At 43.6% G+C, this 15389-nt stretch overlaps 1 protein-coding gene across 2 annotated transcripts; it reads left to right on the forward strand.

The window, feature by feature from the left end:
* Positions 1-515: 515 nt before the first annotated feature.
* Positions 516-14783, forward strand: FCAMR (Fc alpha and mu receptor). 2 transcript variants are annotated; one of them, XM_021002947.2, is made up of 6 exons: positions 516-798; positions 7510-7570; positions 8141-8479; positions 10354-11674; positions 12730-12845; positions 14033-14783. In XM_021002947.2, exons 1-6 carry the CDS (start codon positions 763-765, stop codon positions 14134-14136), a joined length of 1977 nt encoding a protein of 658 aa, XP_020858606.1. In that variant the 5' UTR covers positions 516-762; the 3' UTR covers positions 14137-14783. The 2 variants fall into 2 exon arrangements, with proteins under 2 accessions (XP_020858606.1, XP_020858607.1); XM_021002948.2 differs by having other exon boundaries at positions 517-733.
* The last annotated feature ends 606 nt before the right edge of the window (positions 14784-15389 follow it).

Genomic DNA, 15389 nt, shown 5'->3' on the forward strand with positions numbered 1-15389 from the left:
AATAGTGTTAGACCTGGAGTCAGGAAGTCCTGGGTTCAAAACCTGCTTCTGACACTGACTGGCTGGGTGACCCTGGGCAAGTCACTAAAACTCTCCAGGATTCAGTTTCTGTAGTTGACTTCTAACATCCCTTAGAGTTCTAAATCTGTGGTTTATATTGCTGTTCAATCATTTTTCAATTGTGTCCAACTCTTTGCGACCCCATCTGTGACTTCTTGGCAAAGACACTGGAGTGGTTTGCCATTTCCTTCTCCAGCTCATTTTACAGATGAGGAAACTGAGGCAAATAAGGTTAAGTGACTTGCCCAAGGTCACACAGCTAGTAAGTGACTCAGGCCAGATTTGAACTCATGATGATGAATCTTTCTGATTTCAAGCCCAGTGTTGTTTCCTCTGAACCACCTTTAGGATGGAGAGCCAAATGACAGGGGAATTCCTCTTCTGGATCTTGAAGTTTTCCCTCCTTCAATGCCCATATTGTTGCATCACTCATCTGGTTGGGGAGGGAGGAGGGACGGATTGCCTTCCTGTCCAGGAAAGGCTTAAATGCTAAATGGAGAGCAGTTCTCTCCCTCTCTAGCAGAAGGATAGAGCTTGGGTGAGTGGGAAGGAAGGACTTGAAAGTGGACACATTCAAGTGGCTGCTATCACCTCATCCATTAAAACTCAGCTGCATCTCAAGATTTGAGAAAGAAGGATCAGAACATATCAAGATATCTGGTTCTCCAAGGAGGTAAGGGCACTCCTGATTCCTGACCTGAGATGGAGAACACTCTGATTCAGCCCATAGGACAAGGGGTGAGTGAACACTCAGATGGCTTCCTTTCCAGGTATTTTTATCCGTGGGCCAGGACCTTGATATATAGCAATGCCCAGACAATGTGGGATCATGGCTTCCCCAGAGCAGGCCAATGCCTCCCTTGTGATCACTCCCCAGGGCAGAGGTTTCAGGGTTTCAAACCATCTCTCTTGCTCCTGTTCTTTCTTCTCACAACAATAGAGTTCTCTCAAAGATTTTTGGGATAGAGGGATGGAGAGAAAGAAGGAGATAGAACCAGGCATTCAGTGGAAAGGGTGAAAGATTTTGAATCAGAGGTTCTGGGTTGAATTTCTCACTACCACTTAATTATTATCTCTGAGAGCTTGGACAAGTCATTAAACTGTTCTGGGGCCTCAGTTTTCTCATAAATAAAATAATTAGATGGTGGGATGGGCCAGATAACCTCTGACATCTCTTCTGACCTTAAATGTGTGATTCTAATACCCTGGATTTGAAGGATACAAGAAGGTATAGGTACAGCCTCAGGATAACATCATTTAGGAAGACTTTCTAAAATGGGGTTATGGTGGGGCAGCTAGGTGGCACAGTGGATAGAGCACCGGCCCTGGATTCAAGAGGACCTGAGTTCAAATCCGGCCTCAGACACATCACACTTACTAGATGTGTGACCCTGGGCAAGTCACTGAACCCCATTGCCTAACAAAAAAAATGGGGTTAGGGAAAGGACCTCAGTTTCTTCATCTATAAAATGGGGATAATAATACTTATACTATTTATCTCCCAGGACATCTGGAAAGTGCTTAGAATAGTGTCTTGCTCATATTTCAGTATTCCAAGGAGCCTATAACTGAAGTTGGCAACTAGAGCCTGGAGTCAGGAAGACCTGAGTTCAAATATAGCCTCAGACACTTAATAGCCATGTGACCCTAGGCTAGTCAATCACCTAACCCTATTTGCCTCAGTTGCCTCATCTATAAAATGAGCTGAAGGAGGAAATGACAAACCATTCCAGTATCTGCCAAGAAAACCCCAAATGGGGTCGTGAAGAGTCAGACATGACTGAAACAACTGAAAACAACAATAATTGAAGTTCTCCATGGATGCAGGCCTATTTATATCTTTTATAAATCTGCACCTACTTAGAAATATGATGTCTCTTCCATTAGAATGTAAACTCCCTGAGGGCAGGGACTCTTCACCTTTACTTTATAAGTGCAGAAGTGCTTAATGCAGTGCTTGGCACATAGTGAGGATGCAGCTGTTCTACTCTTTAGTGACTTATTTCAATGAATTGCTGTGGATAAAAAGTCATCATCCTGTGGTCAGCCTGAGGAAAGTGCTTTGTAGACCACAAAGCTCTAGAAATGTAAGTTATCTTCTCCTCCTCATCCTCCTCATCCTCCTCATCCTTCTTGTCCTCCTCATCCTCCTTGTCCTCCTCATCCTCCTCGTCCTTCTCATTCTTCTTCTCCTTCTCCTTCTCCTCCTCCTTCTCCTTCTTCTCCTTCTCCTTCTCCTTCTCCTTCTTCTCCTTCTCCTCTTCCTCCTCCTCCTCCTCCTCCTTCTTCTTCTCCTCTTCCTCCTCCTCCTCCTCCTCCTCCTTCTTCTCCTCTTCCTCCTCCTCCTCCTCCTTCTTCTTCTTCTCCTCCTCCTCCTCCTCCTCCTTCTTCTTCTTCTCCTTCTCCTTCTCCTCTTCCTCCTCCTCCTCCTCCTTCTTCTCCTTCTCCTTCTCCTCCTCCTCCTCCTCTTTCTCCTCCTCCTCCTCCTCCTCCTCCTTCTTTCTTCTTCTTCTCCTTCTTCTTCTTCTTCTTCTTCTTCTTCTTCTTCTTCTCCTCCTCCTCCTCCTCCTCCTCCTCCTCCTCCTTCTCCTCTTCCTCCTTCTCCTCTTCCTCCTTCTCCTCACAGATTGTATTCCTAAAGACACTATTTGAGCGAATGTGCCCAGAAAGACTAGAAGAGACCAATTCCTTGGCTGTACTGATGATTTCCTGTGCCCAGGCAGATCACTGAGGGACAGGGCTCTCACATTTCCAATGATACTTTATGTTCCAATGAAAAGCTTTCAGTCTTAAGTATATTCTTAACCTGGGTTCCCCTTTCACTGAGAGAAAAATTTTCCTGAAGGCCATTGCTATCCTATCTGTGCTGGCAGAAATGGGACCTGGAGATACTACTGTGCATAGTTTTATCCTCCTGGATAAAACTCCATTCAGACCTGATAATTTTCTACAGAGGCTTTTGATCTCATGGTGTATCATGCTTCCTCATTGCCCTGCCACGGTTTCTCATTGCTGTCATTAAACTGAGAGATTGCTATCAGTTTGGACTTTGGAGAGTAATAGGGCAACATAGTACAGACACTCTGGCCCCAGCATCTGCCAAGTCAGCCCTTATAGTTATAAAGAGATTAATTGGGGTAACTGAAGAGTTGAGGGTGTTGAAGGAGAGGATGGCCAAGGGATCTAGCCCCAGCCCTGGCCTTTGAGATCAGTACAATAAGCTGGTAGGAAATCTGCCGAGTCAGAACTCAAAGGTGAGAAGAGTGGGAAATAGGCTGGCCCCTAATGCTTCTCTTCTTGCACCTGAAGATCACTCAACCTGGCTTTGCCTATGCCTGGTGCAGTGGGGACTGAACTATAAGTACTTCATAGACTGAAGGGTACAGGGAACTTTGAATGAACTCAGTGACTTTACTGTACTTGGCCTCCCTCAGGGACTCAGAGAGAAGGGTCTAAACAAAGAAGGAGTGGTCAATTATGAAAGAGGACCACTTTTCAAAGTCAGCTTTTTCCTCTTCTCCCAATGTCTCAATCTATTCCTCTTGCCTACTCCTTCCTTCCTTCCTTCCTCCCTTCTCTCCCTCTCTTTCTTCCTTCCTTCCTTCTTCCCTTCCTTCTTCCTCCCTCCCTCCCTCCCATTATTCCTTCCTTCCTTCCTTCCTTCCTTCCTTCCTTCCTTCCTTCCTTCCTTCCTTCCTTCTTTTCTTTCTTTCTTTCTTTCTTTCTTTCTTTCTTTCTTTCTTTCTTTCTTTCTTTCTTTCTTTCTTTCTTTCTTTCTTTCTTTCTTTTCTTTCTTTCTTCCTCCCTCCCTTCTTCCATCTCTCCCTTTCTCCCTCCCTTTCTTCCTTTCTTTTTTCTTCTTTATTTCCTTTTTTCCTTCCTTCCTTCCCTTTTCCTTCCTCCCTCCCTTCCTCCTTCTTTTCCTCCCTCCCTTCTTCCCTCCCTTCATTTCTCCCTTCCTTCCTTTCTCCTTCCCTTCTTTCTTTCTTCCTTCCTTCCTCCTTCCCATTCTTTCTTTTCTTTCTTTCTTCCTCCCCCCCTTCTCCCTTCCTTCCTTCCTTCCTTCCTTCCTTCCTTCCTTCCTTCCTTCCTTTCTTCCTTCCTTCTCTCCTGTTTTCCTTACCTCCTGTCTCCTGTGTCTATGTATTAGGTCTGTCAAGGATATATGTCTTGCCCCCTAACTTGTGATGACCCTCACACCTACAGAGACTGTTAGCACTGGTCTAGGTTGAAATACAGATAGAGATTCTTCTGGAGGTTCTTCAGGCTTCTTTATATTTCCTTATCACTCCTGTTTCCTGTCTTTGGTTTAAATCATAAAGTGTTATGTTCCCAGTTCTCTTAAATATTTATTAGGGGAGATAAAGTTGATTCAATTCTACAACTATTTACTAAGAGATGTTAAAGGCACTAAAAGCATAGGATCATAGGAGGCAGCCTTAGAAGTAATTAAGGCCAACTTCCTCATTTTACAGATGAGGTTAAATGACTTGTGCAAGATCAATACTTTCCTATGTCTGGGAGGTGAGCTTGGGCTCTTAATCTTATTTCATTGGTATGTTCTAATTTTATATCACCTTCAATTCTAAATATATCCTTGCCCCCTCCTTTCCCCATTAGGAAAGAGGGGAAAAAACAGTTCGCCCAAAGCAATTAATGTATCAGTTATTTTGGAGAGTAAAGCAATATGCCACACCTAGAGTGCCCCACCTCTGAAAAAAGGAAAGGGAGGTACATTTTTTCAATTCTTATCCAGTGCCAAGTTTGGTGACCTTGAATTTTTAAAGGCTATGCTAATAGAATGTGAACCCTAGCAGGCTCTACCCAGTTTCAATTCTATTCTGCAGGTAGTTCTTGAGTTCCTACTTGTTCAACATGGTGCTGGGCTCTGTAGGGACTCAGGGAAGTTTAAGACTTGGTCTCTATCCTTAGGGACATTACAATCTCTATACATGAAAAGAACATTGAAAAACAACAAAATGAATCTGAGAGATGCTGACTTTGAATGTTGTAAAAGGGGATAGGAGAAGGAGGATATCAGTGTGGCCAGAACTAGACAGGAGATGCTGCAAGCAATGGGTAAACCTAACTCCTTCAGCCACCAAAGACTCAAGGAAGGAATCAAGCAGGACCTGAACCCAGCAAATAGTGTGGTATCCACCTGGTCCATGTCCCATTCTAAGCTCATATGGCACAATGGCTAAGTAGAACCTTGTAACAGCAAAAGAGAAAGTTTCTCCCCAAGGAATGAATTCCTGTCATTTAGGAGGAAATGGGTCTGACCCAGAGCATTAGTGGAGGAAAGCAGAAGTGTCTAAAAACACAAAAGAGTCAGCATATGCCTTCTGAATATAGAAACTGGGAGATTATGAGAAGTCAAACTCGGTGACAGCAAGGGAGTATTAATGATAATTAGGGCACAAGGAAAACAATTCAAGAAATATCTATTATACGCCTACATTGTGCTAGGTGCTACTATCAGACATAGAAGGGTGGAGTTCTTGCTCAAGAACCTTACACTCTGTGGGGGCGGGGGAAACTCATACACAGGTAAGTAAATATAAAGTGTGTAAAAAGTAATCCAAAGTAATTGTTGGGGGAAGGAGAGAATTCTAATACCTGTGGAGGGTCAACAAAGGCCTTTCCTGACATGAGCCTTGAAGGAAGGGAAGAGAAAATGGGAAGCATAAAGTTTTATGATGCATTTATTATGTTCCAGGCACCGGGCTAAGTGCTTTACAAATATTGCCTAATTTGCTCCTTACAACAACCCTAGGGGATAGGTGTTGTTATTATCCCTATTTTGCAGGTGAGGAAACTGAGGTAGTTAAATGACTTGGCCAGGATTACACAGCTAGGAAGTGTCAGAGTCTGGCTTTGAACTCACATCCGGTGCTCTATTCACTGCATCACCTAGCTACCAAGAGGTGGAGTTGATTGAGGTGGGAGAATATTATAGACGTGAAGGACATGGTGTCAGGTGATGGGATATCACAGGAAATGTCAGGCAGGCCGGTTTGGCTGTAATAAAGAGTGCATGAGGGAAAAGAATGTGAAATAAATCTGGAAAGATGTTATTGTTTCTTGTTTAGTTGTCTCCGACTTTCCGTGTCCCCAGTTGGGGTTTTCTTGGCAAGGATAACTACGGTGATTTGGCATTTCCTTCTTGGCTCGTTTTACAAATGAGGAAACTGAGGCAAACAGGGTTAAGTGACTTGCCAAGGGTCACAGAGCTAAGAAGTGACTGAGGCTGGATTTGAACTCAGGAAGGCGGGTCTTCCTGACTCCAGGCCTGGTTGGAAGGACAGACTGGATCAAAGTTATGAAAGGATTTAAATACCGAGAAGAGATAATTGCATTTTTTCCTAGAGGCAATAGGAAACCACTAACTTCCTTGAGCAGAGCAATGCCTTACTGAGATCTGTGCTTTAGGAAAATCGGTTTGGCAGCCATGTGAAGGAAGGATTGGAAAGGGTAGGGAAGAAAGGAACACAATGAGGATGCCGCTACAATAGTACAGGTGATTGAATGAGATAACATTTGTAAAGCACTTGGCACATGCTGGGCACATAGTAGGTGCTTAGTAAATGCTTGCTCCCCTCCTCCTTACAGGTGAGAGGTGATGAAAGTGATGGTTATGTGACTGAAGAGAAGGGAACAGATGGTTCTGGGGAGAGGATTATCTTTCAGAGAGGGCAGTTCCAGACAGTTTTCTATTCATATCAGTTAAGCAATCAGCCAGTCTGTTTTTCAGCCAACAAGCATTTATTAAACACTTATTGTATGCTAGGCTGTGCTAAGCACTGGAGGTGGAAAGACAAAAACCCTGTTCCTACCCTTAAAGAGCTTGCATTCAGATGGAAGAGGCAACATGTAAATAATTGGTTACAAACAAGGCATGTACATGTGTATACACACACACACACACACACACAGAGGAGAGAGAGAGAGAGAGACAAAGTGACAGAGTCTAGAGAATAATATCTCAGAAGGAAGACACACACTAGCATCTGAGGGTCAGTGGAGCCTTGAATTGAGTCTCGAAGAAAGCCGAGGAAACTGAGGCAGAAGTGAAGAGGGAGATTATTTTAGGCAAAAGGGAGCAATTAAGGCAAAGGCATAAATAAAGAAAAGAGAACGGAAAGGAACTTTTAAGATTATTCTAGTGTCATGGACTCCTCAGGCAGTCTGGTGAAGCATATGGAGCCCTTCTTGGAATGGTGTATACAGTACATAAAATAAAAGAGGATTACAAAAGAAATCAATTTTATTGAAATAGTTATAAAATACAAGTATTTAAAAATAAGTTCACCTGATCTATCCAACCCCATTATTTTATAGATGAGGAAACTGAGGACTAGAGAGGTAAAAAGACCACCCCAAATTCACTCATTTGCCTCTTCTCGGGTCATATGTGCAGGTCACATTCCTTTGCAATGGTTTTTGCAGGGCACCTATCTCAGAGCAGGATGGAAAATGATTCCCCTCTTCATCTTATGTCTGCTTCAAGGTAAGTAAAGGAGAGATTCTGGGGATGACTCTTAGAATCATAAAATATTTAGATTGTCAGGTAAGCAAGACCTGTGATTCCATGCCACCCTTCCTGTACCCAAAGCCAACTTGCAAAGTTCAAGAGGTTTCTGATGGGCATCACGATTGCCGTCAACTCTTAGCATAGCCATACCCTTTTCTCTACCATGTAGCCAGGTGGCTCCTAGCTAGATGCCATTAGAAGTAAACCAAAGAAGGTAATAGATCCAGGCTTGGAGAGGGTGGGCATTTCCCTCCCCTATTGGGTGTTTTCAGTCATTGTTGTCAAAAGGCAAATACATCATAAACAATTTCTATATGATCCATTTTGGAAGAGTCTCTAAGCCCTTTCTCTTTTTCTGGTTAAAACAGACCCTCAGAAATTTGTTTGCTTGACTATGCACATTTATTACAAGACTTTCATTTTCTTTTCTTTTTTCCCCAGTGGGGGTGGGGGGAGGAAGAGAAATGACTTATATTAATTTCATTTTAAAACATTTTTTGAAAAAATAGACTTCATCTACTCCCCCACCCTTATCACTTCCTGCAGATACTAATGCTTTGAAAGGTCCGAGACTGGTAGCTGGAGACCTTGGGGGAACGGTCACCATCAAGTGCCATTATGCTCCCACGACTGTCAACAAACATGAGAGGAAATATTGGTGCCGCCTGTATTGGCCTCAGAGGATTTGCCATACCGTCATCTCTACCAACTTCTTTATCAGCCAGAGCTATCAGGGCCGAGTGACTCTTACAGATTTCCCCAACCGCGGCATGTTTGTAGTTACCTTGACCCAATTGGCATCTGAAGATGCAGGCCACTATCGCTGTGGCATTGGACGTAGCACAGATATGCTCTTCTTCAGTATGAATCTAACCGTCTCTACAGGTACAGGCTTATGTTGTACCACAATGCTGTATAGTGAAAACAGGCAGAGTACAGTGGGGAAAGTACTGGGTCTAGAAACAGCATTTAGATTCAATTGATGACCTCCCCGCTTACTACCTCTGTGATTGTGAGCAAGGCATTTCATTTCTGTGGGCCCTACTTTCCTCATTCGCCAAATGAGGAAATTGGACTATATAATCTTTATGGTCCCTTCCAGCTCTGATTCTGATATGGAGGGCAATAAGTTCCATAACAATAACATCATAAATGTGACAGATATTCTTCTTAAAATGTGGTCTGTAGCTTAAAATAGGAGAGTGGACCAAAAGAGATTTTATAACTTAGGAAATCCTGAAACTTTCAGAATATCCTCTCCTCACGACCATGCCTTAAACCCAAATCACTCTGGAGCTCATTGATTGGCCAACAATAGGTCCCAGACCAATCCCCATTTGATGGTCATTGTTTGGGACCTGATGGCTCAGAGTGAGACAAGAACCATGACATTATATGGTGTGTACCTGCATTAAGCTCATCAATCAGATGGAAATGAGGGAAGGCTTAAGGAGTAGAGAAGAGGGGACTGAGGAGGCGTCCTTAAGACCTCCAATGAGCATGAAGCAGTGGCATCTGGGGGATAGTGAGCACCTGAAGTGCACGTATGTTGCAGCAGAAAAGATCTAAATGGTATGTTAGGGGAGGCTTCTGAGAATTCCACACCAGGAAAAAAGTAGTCCCTCCAGTAGAATTTGTAGGCTTCCTTTGACCAGACAATGGGAGCTCTGTAACCCAATATGTTTCCCTTTTTGCTCTTGTCTGGTGAGGAAGCTCAGAGATAAATGTAATGCCCACCTTCAGTAACTAACTCATCCCAGGTACCTGGCATATCTATTATTCTGTGTTTTTTAAAAAATGTAATTATATATTTTCTCTAAAACACACACACATACATATATACGTATATGTATACACACACACACGCGCGCACGCACGCGCACACACACACATGTGTGCGCGCACATACACACACACACACATGCACACACACACATACATACTGTGCCTAAGGTGGGATGAGAAAGCAGGTCTTCCTGACTCCAAATCCAGTGCTTTCTCTACTTTATGCTGCTTCCTTTCAGACTGACATCATGGAATCTGAGAGTTGGGTGCAGTAATCTAATCCATCCCCTGCACCAAAGGCAGCCAGAGTACTGGGTCACCATGACCCTGTAAATAAGCATCCTAGTCCTCATTTCACAGATCAGGAAACCAAGGCAGAGTGAATGGCCCGTAGTCACATACCAGGAAATGTCAGAACTTGGACTGAAACCCAAATGTTTGGACTCCAAGCCCAGTTCTCTTTCCTCTGTACCAGAGTTTCTTCATAAGTCTATCAGTTATTCCTTCCTTGAATTGTAGCTTTATTTCATCAAGAGCTTTCCTTACAACTAATTGTTGCTGAACTAAGGGAATGGGAATTTTGAAGGAGTGACTGGGGGAGGAGAAGGGGATAAATGTAAGGAATATGGCATTTCTGGAACAAGAAGGCCTGAAGAGGATTCTAGGCTGCAGGCTCTGTGAAGCCAGAGGATGGCATATGGGTAGTGGATGATTGGGGATAGAGGGAATACTAGAAAATGGGATCAGGGAATAGAAAGAGGAGATGGCTGCCCACTTCTCACCTTTGCCCTGCTCTCTGCTGAACTAGAGATTATTGATGTTTTCTTAAATTTGTATTTTAGCTAACATGCCCATTGGTGTAACACTTAGCTTGACTGATCAGTTTAACTGCTTCCAGCCAACTTAATGTAGCCTCTTTACATGTGCAAATACGCTGTCATTAATTAACCTGTGTTCTTTCCCAACTGCTCAAGCCAATCATTCTTCAGATTCTGCCATCCTCACAATTCCCTCAAGCGTCAACCCCATGACAGCTCAGGTTACCAGAGGCCAGACCATTGACACAACCCTGCTTGCAGAGGGGTGGGAGACAAGAACCAGCAGAAGAGATACCACTCCAGCTGAGGTCACCCAGACCCCAGAAACCATTGAAGCAGCAACTACAGTTACAGGTGGACAAGACCTTGACACAACCCTACTTGTGGAAGGGTGGAAGACAAGAACCAGCACAAGAGATACCACTCCAGCTGAAGTCACCCAAGCACCAGGAACCATTAAAACAACAACTATAGTTACAAGTGGACAAGACCTTGACACAACCCTGCTTGTAGAGGGGTGGGAGACAAGAACCGGCAGAAGAGATATCACTCCAGGTGAAATGCACCCAGGAAGCACTGGAGCAACAGCCCCAGATATAGATGGGTGGGTTCCCAAAACTATTGAAACAACAACTTCAGCTCCAGGTTGTCAGGTCTTTGATGCAACCTTGGTTATAAAAGGACAGGGGGCAGGAACTTGCAGCGGACACATCACTCCAACCAGAGTCACCAAGGCCTCAGGAACCCTTGCAACAATAACCTCAGTTGCAGGTAGACAGGGTCCAGGAACTCTTGGAATAACAACTCCAGCTGCAGGCAGACAGGACCTTGACACAAGTCTGGTGGCAAAAGGACAGGAGGCAGGAATTAGCAGAGGAGATATAACTCTGATTAGAGTCACTCAGCTACCAGCACAAGCTTCAAGCAAAAATCTACAGCCTCCAGGAATAGTTAGATTAACAATTCCAGGTACTGGCAACTGGGGTCTGAAAACCACAAGAGCAGCAAATTTAGTTCCAGAGGGACAGACTTCAGGAGCCAAAGTAACATCAACCATAATGGAAGGTGGTTTGGTCTTGGGGACTAGGGCAGTGACAAAGACAATTGTAGGAACCATTAGAGAAAGGAAATTAACCATCAGAAGCACAAATAGGCTAACTGAGGGAACTGTGAACATTGGAATACCTCAGATTATCACCAGAAACAGCCCAGGAACCATGAGACCTTCAACAATGATCAGAGACAGTCTCAGAGAAGTAACGCCAGGCACAGACCAACAGATTCAGGAGATCACCAGAGCTACAGCCCCAGATGTGGATGTAGGTGCTTGGTTCTCAGGAACCATTAGAAAAGGGGAAGCTTCAGCCTTAGAAGGAACAGCTGCTATTGGTAGAGAAAGTCACTCTGAGGAACCACTGAGAAGAATCCCAGGAACAGCACTTGTGATTCCCCCCAGCAAGAAGCCGTTCATGGAGAAGTAAGAGTACATGTCCCTCCTCTAGAGGTACCACTCTTGCCACTCTGGCCCTTTAGCTCCATTCTCTGGGTCCTTCTTCATCTTTGCTCACTCATCCTAAAATTGGACTTAGAATTGATGAGGACTACAGTGGATTTGTTATCCTTCCTTCTTCTCTTTCCTCAGTCCACTTACTTAGAGATAAGGACAATAGATACGACAATGTTTCACCTCAATCTGTTGTTTCCTTTCCTTACCCCTTCAGATGTCTCACTTCAGAGGTTGTTATCTATGCTGGAAACTTCCTTCTCTCTCTCTCTCTCTCTCTCTCTCTCTCTCTCTCTCTCTCTCTCTCTCTCTCTCTCCTCCCTCCTCTCTCTCTCTCTCTCTCTCCCTCCCTCCCTCCTCTCTCTCTCTCTCTCTCTCTCTCTCTCTCTCTCTCTCTCTCTCTCTCTCTCCTTTTTTCTTTCTTTCCCTCTCTTATTTCCTCCTTTTTTCCTTCCTTCCTTTCCTTCTTTCTTCCCTCCCTTCCGCTCTCATAGTTTAATTACACAGTTTGAATCATAAAATGAAAGAGCCAAATGGGATGAGTGAAAATATTTAATCCAAAGCCCTCATTTTTGGAAGTTTAGACAGAAACTGAGAGGTATAGTGTATTGGCCAAGGTCACACGGCTAATAATTTTATGCCTGAGAAAGGAGTAGAACAGATCTTCAGTTCCTCATCCAGTACAATTTTGGATAGATAGCACAACCTTTCTCACAGGCTGTGGCTGGGCCACCTTGAGCATATAGACACCCTCATGCAGCATGGTGAGGGAGAAAGAGCCTTAGGCTGACTTTCAAAAGGCCCCAGTTATTCTAGTCCTGGCTCCATGACTAGCAAACCATGTGTCGTTGAATACCTGTCAATGCCTTAGTTTTTTCCTCTGTAAAATGAGGGTGCTGGATTAGATGGTCCACAAGGTCTTTTCCAATTCTAAGTTTTAGGATGTTCTGACTATAAGCAAAGTCCTTCCTGGGTCCTACCCATTTCCTACCCTTCCTCAAAGCCCTCCCTCCTCCTTTCTTCCCCAGCTCATCTCCAGATCAGAGGCGTGTCTCCCAGATCCTGATCACTCTCTCTACTGTGTTGCTCCCACTTGTCCTCCTGGTTCTGTTGGTACTTCTAAGGAAGCTTCGAAAGAGGATCTGTAAGTCATTGGGGTTCTGGACATGGGAAATGGCAATTTTTACATCCTTTTTGATGCTATAAGGGATGCAGTTATGTCTGATGGTTAGGGTAGTAGACGGGGCATGAGGTAGGGTAGGAGATCAGAGATCTAGATGCAGCACTCCCCTTATGCTTTCTGTATGCCTCTAGACAAGTCTACCTATCTAGGCCTCAGTTTGTCTATCTATACAATGAGCACAATCATCCTTTCCCAATCACTGCTTCCTAGGACCAACAACGCTAAAGATGAATTTCTTTGGAAGATCATAGGAATCTTAAGATTTAGAATTTGAAGGAAATTTAGAAATCATCTACTCTAAGTCCCTGATTTTACAGGTGAGGAAACTAAAAACAAGAGGGAAATTTCCTTTCCAAGGTTATACAGCTAGGAAGTCACAGAGCTGAGATTGATACCTCTGCCTGCCAACTCTATTGGCAAGTTTGTGCTCACAAAATTTGAGATGTCTTGAAGGCCCTTCCCCCTCTTCTTTGCAGAGATATTGGGGGTGGGGGAGTCTATGGATATGAAATGTTGTCAGACTTTTTCAGCATAATGATAGGTTTTGTGAAATTTTTTTCTCTTACTTTTAAAACATTATTTGTTATAAGGGATGGCTCCTCTGGGAGAAGGATATGGGGGGTAATTTAAGCTATGTAAAAACAAAATCTATCGAATAACATTTTTTAAAATGGTGTCCTAAAGGAACTGCTAACTAGAAGCTTGCATGCCCTCCAAGTCGCCCCACTCCACCCCCTTGTATATGGAGATAGAGAAAGAGGGACAGAAAGAGAAGTCTCGCCAAGTGATGAATCAGCCAAAGACCATGCATTCTGTGTGCTTGAGCTGAAATTATTTTAAATCAGGTCTCTGCCAGTCCAGGGTCCAGAGCTAAGTGTTAGTAAGCAGAGTTATATAGTGACTGGGCTGGGGCTGAGGCTGGTGGGAGGGGCCTAGAGCCTAGAGTGGGGGAGGGGGGTTTCCTGAGTCCACGGGCTATAGATTCCATAGTCCTAGTCCTCCGCTGAACATTCCTTGCTCTTGGGGCCCAGACTGTTGCTTGGTGGCAGGATGCTTTGAGAACGAAGTATATCTTCAGGGGAAGAGCTATAAGGAAGAAGAACTTTCCAGGCCCAATAACCCTCACAAGTTTTTCTATGCTTATGCAGCTGTTCGGACACAGAAGCCCACGTTTTCCCTAATCCAGCTCACTAACTTTCAAGATCTCCCTGAGAAGCGGAGCTTGGAAGCACTACAGCTCCAGGAAGCCTAATTCCTCCAGTCATCCCCACGGAAGGCAATCGGGGGATCAACCCTCCTATCTGGGGCAGTCTGTGCCTCTCAGAGGGAGACCTGAGGCCCTCGATGTCTCCCTGGAACACTAGGACCAGGAGCTCCTGGACATAAATTGCACATCACCTCTTCCCTATAGTTGAAAGAGGAGGCCAAAGGAGCTCGGGGTTCAGCCTTGAGAAGAAAAAGGTGAGGCTGTGAGGACTTAATTATTTTTAAATCTAGGAGGGTGTTAAAATGAAGGATGCTTATTAATTGTTCACCACCAAAGAAAAGATGAAGAGATTTTAAATTTCAGTGAGACTCCAGAAAGGACTTTTGGATTAAGAGAAGAAATACTGATCCCTGGAAGAGACTACCAGGGAAGGCCATGAAATCTCCATCCCCAAAGAGTTAATGATTGTCATCTCTCCTTACTCCAAATCCACCCCCCCCATTACTTTGTAATTCTCATATGGTATTTTTTACGTTCAAATTTGTACTGTAGTTATTTGTGTATGAACTAAGCCTATCATTCCTAAAAGACAGACTGTAAATTCCCCAAGGATGTCTTCTTCATCTTTGTATCTCCCATGGTGCCCAAGCATATAGTAAACTTTACTCAATAAATATATTTGTTGAATTGAATTGAATTGTCTAGATTGATCTGTTATGGGGTGAGATTATCTCTGAGTATTCCAATCTCCACTTATTTCCCCTTTTTCTCAACTTCTTCAACAGTCTCCAAATTTATATCACTAAAAATTTTTGAGCCTACTGCCCCCGTGTAAGTATAATTATTTATTTATAAATTATATATGCATACTTCTATACTAATAATTATGTGCCTTCTAAAATTTACCAAAAATTAAAAATGTTTAAAGGATTCATTCATAAAGATGATACAATATTTTGTCCTAGAGTCATTAGCAAGTCACTAGAGTTTATTGAGGGGTTTGTGTAACGTGGTCAGACCTACAGTTTAGGAAAATCACTTTGGGATATGTGTCTCATCTGGCATGAGAATGGGAGAAACTTGGGGGGGGAACAAATAAGAGATTATTGCAATAGTCCTGGTTGAGAGATGATGACAGTCTGAAATAAGGTGATAATAAAGTGAGTTGAGAAAGGAAAAAGATGGGACAGATATAGAGGTAAGGACAATAAGTTTCGGCAACTGGTTACGTATGTAGGATGACAAAAAATAATAATGAGAGCAAGATGGTGGTTAGAAAGATGGTGGTGCCCTTCACA

The sequence above is a fragment of the Phascolarctos cinereus genome, unplaced genomic scaffold (assembly GCF_003287225.1).
Source record: "Phascolarctos cinereus isolate Bilbo 61053 unplaced genomic scaffold, phaCin_HiC Scaffold_5;HRSCAF=322, whole genome shotgun sequence".
In the NCBI taxonomy this organism is placed as follows: Eukaryota; Metazoa; Chordata; class Mammalia; order Diprotodontia; family Phascolarctidae; genus Phascolarctos; species Phascolarctos cinereus.

Excerpts from the sequence above, each read along its gene's own strand:
- FCAMR (XM_021002947.2), top strand. The coding sequence starts at position 763 with ATGGAGAACACTCTGATTCAGCCCATAGGACAAGGG. Across the intron at positions 7,571-8,140 it reads CATCTTATGTCTGCTTCAAG|ATACTAATGCTTTGAAAGGT; the intron begins GTAAGTAAAGGA and ends CACTTCCTGCAG. Across the intron at positions 11,675-12,729 it reads AAGAAGCCGTTCATGGAGAA|CTCATCTCCAGATCAGAGGC; the intron begins GTAAGAGTACAT and ends TTTCTTCCCCAG.